Genomic DNA, 10634 nt, shown 5'->3' on the forward strand with positions numbered 1-10634 from the left:
AAGACCATTCTGGGCTACTAAGTGGCATTGCAGTTATTTAGTCACATGCTACAAATGGGATGCCCACTACAGGAGATGCTCAAACCTTCACCCAGATGCATCCAGGCAGGTTTGACATCTGTGCTGCATTGAATGGTGCCCCCTCTAAAGATACGTGGTGTATCTTGAAGACATCCTGCTGCCACAACAATCCTCCAGTGATGTAACAGGTGTTTCATAAACAAGGCCCGTCACATACACCCACAGAAAAACCTTGGTTGAAAATGGATCAAGTGATCTTGGTGGCGTGTGACTGGCGCACTGCGACCAATCCAGTGGCCGGCAAAGGTTGCCTGCAAATGTGCCCTCACTTGCCTGCTGAGAAGCACTGGGACTCCATCGCACTGAAACTGAATGTGACATTGAATAGGCACCGGAACATCATTCAGCATGTACAACAGAACCCCTCACAGAAATATGAGAGATGTACGGCCTAATTAAACAGTCTCCAACCATGCCAGCCTGCATGTTACGAGTCGGTTTGTATTGTGAGGCACATGTACATGTAGCATGTGAGTTCACATCCGCCCACATATGCAGGTTGTGAAAATTCATCATACTATCAAGTGCAAATACCACCTCATCTGTAAAGAGGTCACTTGATGTTAAGCTTCACTCTGCAGCAGATTCTTGCAGAAACTGCCACACAAATGACATGTACTTGTTGTTGTTCCCCAGTTTCGAAGCCTGGGCGCATTGGAAATGAAATGAATACAGTCCATCATGTACAATGTGCCAGGCAGAGGTTTGGGGGATATCTGTGGTGCAGGATACTTCATGTACTTGTTGACAGCATACGCTGCACCCTTTCAAGAATACTTCCGTCACAGCTGTCCATTGCACATGGAACGAGCCAGTTTCTCGTAGTTTGTGATGCAGGGTGGTGAATAATGTGTGGCATGGCACCCATTTATTGGGACATTTTGTGTGGTATAATTACTTGTCTTCTCTTCCATTGCAGCTGCCCATGCCATAAATCAAATGCATCTCAGTCATTTCATGGTATGTGTAGCTAGCCATGTTACTCCCAACGCTTCCACAGTGTGAATGGCGACAGTCTCTGTATGCTCCACCCACATTTGTATTGCAATGCCTTCTCATGACTTTAGTGCCCCCTTGTGTCATTTGTGACCCCCCTGTGCCTACATGATTACTGATACTTATTGTAGGCCCAATGTGCCATGTCAAGTTTGTAAACATATTTTCGGATCACTCTGTGTATCTGTACTACAGGATTAAAACTGACTATTGTGCTTGTTGTGGAAACTTTCACGAGGATTGGTGGTTCTCTGTATATAGCGACTTTGTTCAGCTGACATGGTTGAAGGAATAATTTCATCTACATAAGTATACACTAAACACTCAAAAACAACTGTAATTTTTCAGATACAGGGATTTTTTATGTTAAGTCCTCAACAAAACAATTAACAATCATATCAGGATCCAGCACTGTTAAGCGAAATGTGTAAGACGGAAACTTCACAATTTCATTTGTACTAGTAGTCAGGTAAAAGTCCGAATGTTTGTACCTTTCACCAACAGCTTTGTGTTAGATGAAATTTGTCCCTGGATTCTTACATCAGTCCACACTTCATAATTCCAGCTTTCGTATTATTTTCTTCAAAGTCTGGAAATATTGCTGATGGGGATATTTCAGGCCCAGATCAGCATATTTATCAACAACTGGTGAAAGGCCATTCCAGTAACATGAAATTTCCTTTTTGTTCAACAAATAAAAGACCATTGGAATTGTAATGTCTGTTAATAAACCAATGGACTGTAAATACTTGACAAAAATATATTTTGCAGTATTTGAAAGTTCCATTGACATAAATTGTGTCACAATAAGTATTTTGAGGTTTTTCACCTTCAACCAATAGTATGATGTTTTTGACAGCATCATTATGTTAAAAAATGTCACACATCCATTGTGCTACAGGGCCATTATGAAATGATCTGCTGTAGACTGAAACAAGATGTCAGGCAACCATAGTGAAGGGACAGGAAGGCCTCAGGTCTTCTGCCTGAGCTGGTAACTAGATTTGTTCTGGAGGCAATGGTCCTGCTACTTACTAAGCCTATCTGGTTAGGGGAGGAATGGGTCCTGCACCCCTCGATACAGTGGCTGTTGCAGTGGGTGGGGAGGTGTGGGGGAAGAAGCTCCTTCTAATTACAGTATAAGCAGTAAATTGAATCAACATTGCATTCAGAATGCCCACTGCAATGCTATTTTGCTGAGGCATGCCATATTGTTTCCTAGCTAAGGATGGCAAGAGGTTGACCAATCGGTAAGTTTCTGGCTTTCACCAGTTTCTACACTCCAACAGACGTAAAAATTATATTGCATACAGGAGAAATGCCCTGTCAGTGTGTCGAGGGCACGAAAAGAGGAAAGTGCCATATGTGCATGAGCAAACACGGGCAGCGCCGTCACAGCAGTAACTTCATTACATCATCCTTCTCATTTTTAGTATGCATGGTTTGCAATTTTGTGTTGCAAGTGTTGTGATTTATGCTAATATTTTTCCTTGATGTTGTGACAGTGCAAATTTAATTGATCATATAATAAAAAAGGATACTTGGAGAGGCAGTCCATAGGGATGAAAGATGTTTAATTGCACAAATTATGAATCACTGATGAGGAAGCTACAAAACAGTATCTGGTGGTTCGTGTAATGAAAGCAAATGGCAGGGTTGCAGAGTTCGTGACACTTCACCGAAAATAGTCCAATGGATAAGAAACGAAGTTTCATATCAGCTCTTGTCAACTTGCGGAAAGGAATGGAATCACTCGGAAGAGCATAATGTACGTGTTGATAGTTTCTATCATCATAAAACAAAGGACATTACTAAGGTATTTTTTGGGGGGGGGGGGGGGGGGGCGAAGATAGTTTTTACATGTGCCAAACTCGTACCTGTTCTCAAAGGGAGAATCAATTTCTAATGAAAAGGCACAGCATCAAGACACAACTCAAAGGAAGTGGGCTTTAGATAGAAGAAATGTGTGTAGGAAAGAAAAAATTAATAATAAGGTCAATATTATTAACTGGAGGACACACTGTTTGCGGAAGGTAAGGTAATTGAGGGGTGATGGTGGGCCGATATTTTGTGTGTGTGAACTTGGGCTGATACAGAGTTAACATTCAGAAAAGTCAGCAAGGTACTGACATTGGAGTCACAAGCCATGTAAATGCATCAGGGAGAAGGCATCAAACTGAGTAATTGTACATCTTGGGGGATATTCAAATGTTGTTGAAAGGTGCAAATTACTATACAAAGTGGGAACAGATACTGGTAATTACCAACGTCTGTAAACTCCAGTAATTTAAGAAGTGGGTCGAGAAGAAAGTCGTTCGTAGTTTAACAGTTTAAAGAAACTGCAAAGAGAGTCTGTATTAGTTGTGGACAACACTACCCTTTATGGGAAACAGATCCACAAAACATTGTTGAAAAAGCCACAAAAAAGATAAATACTTAAACTGAGAAGACATGGGGTGAGACAATGCGAAAGTGTGTGCTGTTTACAGAAATAGAACAAATAAGCCCCAAGGAGAGACTTACTACGTTGATAAACTGGCTATAAATGTAGATGTAGATGTAGATCTGCGGCCATTCTGTTGTCAGACTACTGCCATGTATGTTTGAACTTAATGCCCTCAAGCTAGCTTCACTTTAAGTGAAGTCATGTAAAACCAGACAATACAGATTGTGACATGTTACTGAAAAGATTGCAGGTCTTGAAATTGTGATATTCAAAGTATGGCAGCAAAAGGTTGGCCACGTTTCTGTCATGAAATAGTGAAGTAAAGATTACAAGTAAAGCCCCGATTCTTTGAAGAATTGAGCTCCCATATATAAAACAGCTTCAGATGTCTGTTTGGAAATGAGTTAATGTGTTAAATATTTGCCTTCAAGCATATAAGCAAGAGAAAGTTAAGAAAAGATTTAAATTATGCTTGAAGTTTGTTGGAAGTCACTAAGTGTTCTCATTCACAAAGACTGGAGGAGTAAAGTCTGGGTATTAGCATGTCGCCAATTGCATACCTGCCCAAGCGAGCACGCGCGCGTGCCCGCCCCCCCCCCCCCCCCCCCCCCCCCACACACACGCACACACACACACACACACACACACACACTCAGTTTGCAACTGTAATACTTGTCTTGTTGTGTTAAACTTTCAAAATAAGATTATAACCGTAAATGAGTAGATTATGAAAGCGTTTTAAATGTGTTGATTAGGTTAATGATTACATGAAATATTGAAAATCAGATTTCTGTTACCCTTGGAAGCCACAAGACAATGGTGGCTGGCACAGTGCCCTAGGTTCTGGGATAGTCATTTAGTAATATAGATTATTGGCAAAGAGATGGAACCATGGAATAAATCATAGACAATTTAGTATATAATGTAGGACAAGGTGACACTAAGAAAACTAACGTTATTGAATTTAGAAGCTGCAGTGTGACTTCCTCAGTGTATTCACCCCTCTGCAAGAAAGCTTGGTGAATCAGTGTTTTGTAGTTTAGGTTATAGCATCAGTGCCGGCTGACATTCGTACACAAGCCGCTGCGACTTCTCATGGCATGAGTGTAGGCTGAGTAGGGGATGTGCAGAATAGAAAGCTATCATTTCAAGTAAAGTACCTTAAACTAAAAAAGGTATAAAATTTTCACAAATTTAGATTATAAATAAACACTTTATAGAGGTAACTAATTAATCTGTTCATCTTTTCCCTTCTCAGCTTCTAGTTACACAGATTTATTGATACATGTAGTTACTATTGTGTGCTCTCTAGTGAATAGTTGTTAAAAGTTAGAGCCCTGCTTGATACAAGATATTGGCAGAACAACCTTTGTTAAACACTGTTCTGTTTCTCTCAGTTTATCTAGTATTGTTATAGTCCTGTGCTGTCAATTTCCGCGACTGCAGCTAAGGGGCTTGCAGCACAAAAATTTAAAATAAGAAATGTCAGTGTTTAATACCATCGTGTGGGGTCTCTTGCAATCATCAAAGATGTAGACATAATTGATGTTTATAGGTTCATTCAGCTGAACTTTTCAGTGGACAGCTCGTATGAACCAAGTGAGCATTCCTTCTCAGTCCTCCCTCATGTCCAGGTCTCAGCAGCATCTGATCAAATGCATAGCACCTCAGTTGGCAAAATTTCTGACTTTTGAAAGAATATTTAACAGAATTTTTGCAGTTTGAAATGAATTCTGTTTCACTGAAAATTAATTTACCCATTACATGTGTTGTAAAAATTGCATATTACCAACAACATTGGCAGCATGCGAATTGTAGGCACATGTTCAGCAATAATGCTGGTCACTGTTGTACACCAGTGTTTGCAGCAGTACATATCTGTGCCAGAAGTGTTTTGACGAGCCGCACCCTGTCTGCAAAGTAGACAAAAGCAGTCTAGTGGAAGTGAGTGTGACTTCCTTGCATTTGCATTTCAGAAATAAAGAAATTATCAAAAGTAAGAGAATGTGTCCTTTTTTTAAGTAAGCAAAGTGTTTCTATGCTTCACCTTGTGAGCTAATGAATGATATGTGGTTTTTCCAGAATGCTGGAATACAAATTTCAATACATCGCTTAAAAGCAATTCACTCGAGAACTGGTAAGGTCAATACTAATCGGCTACTCGTGATTTAGATAGAAGTTTGATGTACCTCTTTAAAGTGTACTTCTTATCAGTGGGTCTGTCTTGCAAAACTTTGGTTGATGGACTCAAAATATGCATTAAAGTAGTTTAAAATGACAGGCAGATGGTTATGTTGAATATTTGATTATTGTTCACAAGCACAGTTACGGAATTATGAATTTCATGCATGTAACTCTTCTTTGACAAGAGTTATGGTACTTGAAAATTAACGTATATGAAGACTGTAATAACAAAAGATGGTTGCCCAGTTATTGCCCATTAAAGGACGATTCACACTGGACGTCATCGGAACAGAAAGGCAGGTGACCTCACCATCCCATTTATGGCATATGCAGGGCTCTGCCAGAAACAAATGTGACAGAAATGAAAGCTCTAGATGGCAAAGCATTAATAAAATATATTGTTTTTGGCACCAGTCAGGAGGGACATGAACCATTAATATTAGTGTAATTTCCAGGCTGCTGTTGGCACAGCGAAAAGCGTACAGAACGGTAAACTGGAGGCTGTGAGGTCAGGTCCTAATGCAGAAACTCCTTTTCTTATTTTATTTTATGTTTTCCATTTTTTATGTTACATATACAGCAAATAAACTGAAATATGAACAAACTAGCTCACTTGTATACAGCCTAATATGCTATAACCCTTTCTGGAAAATTATACCAACAGTCTACATATGCCTATAAGAAAGTAATGACTCTTACGGACTGGGGATTCAAAAATGGTGAGTGAGGATCCGACAAAATATAAGAATATCATCATTATTTTGTTAAAATCTGCTGAACTTAAGACAGCATTATGTAAAACATTTGTGACTAATTTGGTAACAACCTATGTGCAAGAGAACAAATTTCTTCTGTTAATTGACTCGTAGGGAGAACAAGCAAATCCACATTATATGACAGTATTTTTAAGCTGAAGAGGAATTGCCATCTTGCAGTATTAAAGTGATTCCCTCAGATGCAATTCACTACTACAACCCTGTGATGTCGGTTTTTAGTGTTAGATAAAGAATTTGATCAAAAACTTAAAAACTTGAAAACTGCTCTTATCTCCTCAAAAGAGAGAAAAAAATCATATCCATAGAATTCTACATCAAAATATATTTCAATGTAGATTCTCAGACAAGACGTTATATATACAACACGCACCTGCTGCAAACACAAGTAACATAAGAAGCACCTCACCTTGTGCATGCGCAAAGCCTACTCTCCTCTCCACGTCTCTTCTCAAACAGCTGAAAATTTCTGACAATGTAGAATATAAATATCACTGCTACTCATTTCACTTGCAGCAATCTGAGCTGTCAGTTTAAGCTCTCACGTTCCTGCCTAATCACACCCACAAATATAGCAACATATTCAGAAATGGGCAGCAAAATATTTTTGACAAGTAAGGGATTACAAGAATGTGATTGCCGTTCATTTTGCCTGCACCAGTGTAAGCTGTACTCTTAGAAACCACAGCCTATTTGTAATGAGCAAGGAATTATAAATGCCAGTGCTGCTATTAAAAAAGCTAAAAACCTGCCTCGATTGCAAAAAAAGCACCTAGTGTTAAGTGTTAACCTTCCCAGTGGAACATTGTTAACACTTAACACTAGGTGCTTTTTTCGTAATCGAGGCGGGTTTTTAGTTTTTTAATATATTAACCAACGATTGCTGACGTGCTGTGATGTTGAGGTTCTATTGCTGCTAGTTTTACTCTCAGTAATTTAAGTTGTACTCTCTGGTTCCTTCCTAACTACACTCTCGGGAATTGCGCCAGTAATGTGTGTGTGTGTGTGTGTGTGTGTGTGTGTGTACTAATAAATGTGCCTAATTTTATATACAAAGTTCCCCTTCTCGCTGCACTTCCAGCGCCACATGTCGAGACTGGACATCCACTGCACCCAGATACTCCATGTGCGCCATGTCCCACTTGCATCAACTGTGGGGAGCACCACTCCTGCTCACCAGACTGCCCAGTACTCCAAAAGGAGCGGAAAATCATGGAGTACAAGATCCTGGACCGGTCGACTTACATAGAGGCTAAATGTAATTTCAAAAGATTACACCGCATTCGGTTGACGTTGACATCCGCTGCAGCTACATCACCATTACCATCCCAAGTGCCAGTGGTTCCTCACTGTGTGACATGAACAGCGGGCCCTCCGGGCCATCACAATACATCCGTCCCTTGATGGTAGGGGCCAAATCTTCCCCCGTTGCTCCTACTTCAGGAGCAAGCCCTCCCTTTCCCTCCCCCCCCCCCCCCAAACGCAGAGGACATCGGTCCCCTCCCCCCTGCCGGAGAAGCAACAGCCTCCTCCAGCTCCTGTCATGCAGAAGTGGTCCCTTGGGGCCCTCTCTCCCAAGGTCTCCACTGACGTCACGGCGGACACTCGCCAGTGGCTCAAGGAGCCAAAAGCTGCTGGACGAAGAGCTTCACGGCCTTCCTCCATGCTTGAAGCTCCTTCAGAGAAATCTTCCCAGCAAGCCCCTAAAGAGAAGCGCGAGAGCAAGCAAACTAAGAATAAGTATGCTAAGAAACAGGACCCTCTGGTGGCACCAATACCACCACTCCCTATCAATTCTGCATCTGAGGATGCAGTGGAGATCTTAGTGTCGCCTGTGGACCTGGATCTCACTGATGCCTCATCCACCATAGAAATGGCTACAAATACTCAGAGGCAGCAGGTGACCCTGAGCCATAACCTGCCTCCTTGTGTCCTTCATGCCTTCCCAGCCTCACGATAACGTCATCCTCCAGTAGAATTGCGACTGTTTTTTCAACCACCTGGCTGAACTATGGCAACTGTTAAGCTTTACACCTGCTTTCTGCATTGCCCTCCAGGAAACCTGGTTCCCGGCAATGTGGACCCCTGCCCTCCGTGGCTGTAAGGGATATTACAGTAGTCTGCTCTTTCAAAGAAAAATTATAGTTGAGGGGAGACAGACAAAATGAGTACTAACTCAAAAACATGAAACTCAAATATAGATGAAAAGGAAACACTGTTATTTAGCAGTAGTCGAACATCTTAACCAATACATATGACAAAGTAAAAAAGAAAAGTATTTCCATACTGTTATCAGATACAATAACTATTTTGAGTGACCCGTATGTTTCAGTTCAAAATAAACTTCAAATTATTTAGAACTTAAATGTATTTTGTATTGTCTGTTTCAGAGTGTTATAGAAAAGGTGACATACAGAGTAAGCAAGGAAAATCCTAACTGGACTGTAGCAGAAAGATCAGCTTGGATAGATTCTCAAGTGTTTGGATTTGGGCGTGCTATACAAGCATTTGGCGTAGAAAGATTTCGCAAAAATTGTCAGAAAATGGTTTCAGGCTTCAATTATGTACTTTCTTCGTTGTTTCCTGTTACATCAATCCCATTAAGAGAGGAAACAATGAACCAGGGCTTAGGATCAACCAAGAAAGATGCCCTCAAGGATGCCGCTAAGAAGGCTACTGATCTGGCAAAATCAAAAGCTGGGACAATTTATGCTTCCTGCCATGCAAACCAAACATAGTTCACCTTTATAAGAGAAAGGTTTATGCTGCTGATGTGCACAGGGAAGTTGTTTCCTTTACTGACAGCGTCAGCTGACAAAGCTTATAAGCCGAAGAAGTTATCTTTGTAGCCTAGTTAATTAAAATTGTAGAAAAATGTTACCAGAGTAATTATGTCACAGTGAAAGGTGAAATATACTTGCTACTTGTTTCAGAGTAATTGCATTTGAATGAAACTTTCTGTATTATTGTGTTTGCTGGCATTTCATAGCCACTTTGGAATGGTGGATGTTATTGCTTCAGTGCATTTATTATACACTATTGGTGTAAATACGGCTACTTCTTGATTCACAAAGAAGTGTAGGTATAAATATCAAGACTTATATTTGTAGAATATTTCTAATAACTTTCCAAGACTTTGCAGGCACAAATGCTAACTATATTTTGCATTTCATACTGTCAGATTAAATGTTCATTCCTGCAGATTTGTTACATAACACAGCATGTAAATTGTATTCTGTCATGTTAGAAGTATGTCTTCATCCAACACATTATTAACTTAAAGAGACTGCACACAGGCTGACATACATTCTATTTGTATAGTGTTGATCTTTTAAATAAATTTTATAGTTAGGAGCAAGGAAATTTTGACTATATTGTTGTCAGGACTGTATTTCTTGCTTGACTTTCTGCAGAGGATAAAATTAAAACTTTACAAATATATATTTTATTTCATGTAAGAAAATAAGAATATTAACCAAAGGGGTGGAGCAAATGAAGATGTGAAGAAGAAGAAGAAGAAGAAGAAGAAGAAGAATGGGACACAAGTCTGAAAAACGGTACCAGTTGGTTACCATGCTTCATCATATAGTATATGACAAAATTTTGTTTCTGTTTTGTTATTCTGTCACGTCAAATTTGGCCCACTACATAAATTATGCAGTTTTGATCTCTTACTTTTAAAATTTTGAAGGAAACTCACTATTCTTTGATCTGCAGTGTTCTTAAACACTGACTTACTAAGATCTCATACTTTCTCATGATTGATTTGAACTGGTGCTTTATAGTAATAATATTTGATATTGTTTTATTTGTTATGAAAATAACAAATTAACTGGGAATTGAATTTTTTATACTTTGTAACCAGTGCTAATGGTATATGTCAACTGTAAATCTGGTGGACAATGTAGAAACAATGAAATAAAACATTTTTCATTATGATTGCCCAAATTATGGTAGTTTAATAGAAAGCTACTGTCTGCATGTGAGCAGCTGAATGTACTGCAGAAGCACTTCCTTTTAAATTATCTCCACATTGACATAATTTTAAATGGAAGAAAAACTTTAAAAATTGCGGGAAGTTCATCCAATAAATGAATAATGCTGTGTAGCACATTTTATAGTTTTTAGGAAATTGCAGAATAATAATGTAGTAG

At 39.5% G+C, this 10634-nt stretch overlaps 1 protein-coding gene across 1 annotated transcript in view; it reads left to right on the forward strand.

Annotated features, from left to right (window-relative positions):
• The window catches only part of LOC126187704 (protein preli-like), a 30059-nt gene extending 19640 nt beyond the window's left edge, over positions 1-10419 (forward strand). Inside the window, exon 3 of the mRNA XM_049928950.1 lies at positions 8871-10419. Within this exon, the coding sequence (XP_049784907.1) occupies positions 8871-9218 (348 nt within the window). The 3' untranslated portion in view covers positions 9219-10419. The remainder of the gene's footprint in view (positions 1-8870) is intronic.
• The last annotated feature ends 215 nt before the right edge of the window (positions 10420-10634 follow it).

The sequence above is a fragment of the Schistocerca cancellata genome, chromosome 1 (assembly GCF_023864275.1).
Source record: "Schistocerca cancellata isolate TAMUIC-IGC-003103 chromosome 1, iqSchCanc2.1, whole genome shotgun sequence".
NCBI lineage: Eukaryota > Metazoa > Arthropoda > Insecta > Orthoptera > Acrididae > Schistocerca > Schistocerca cancellata.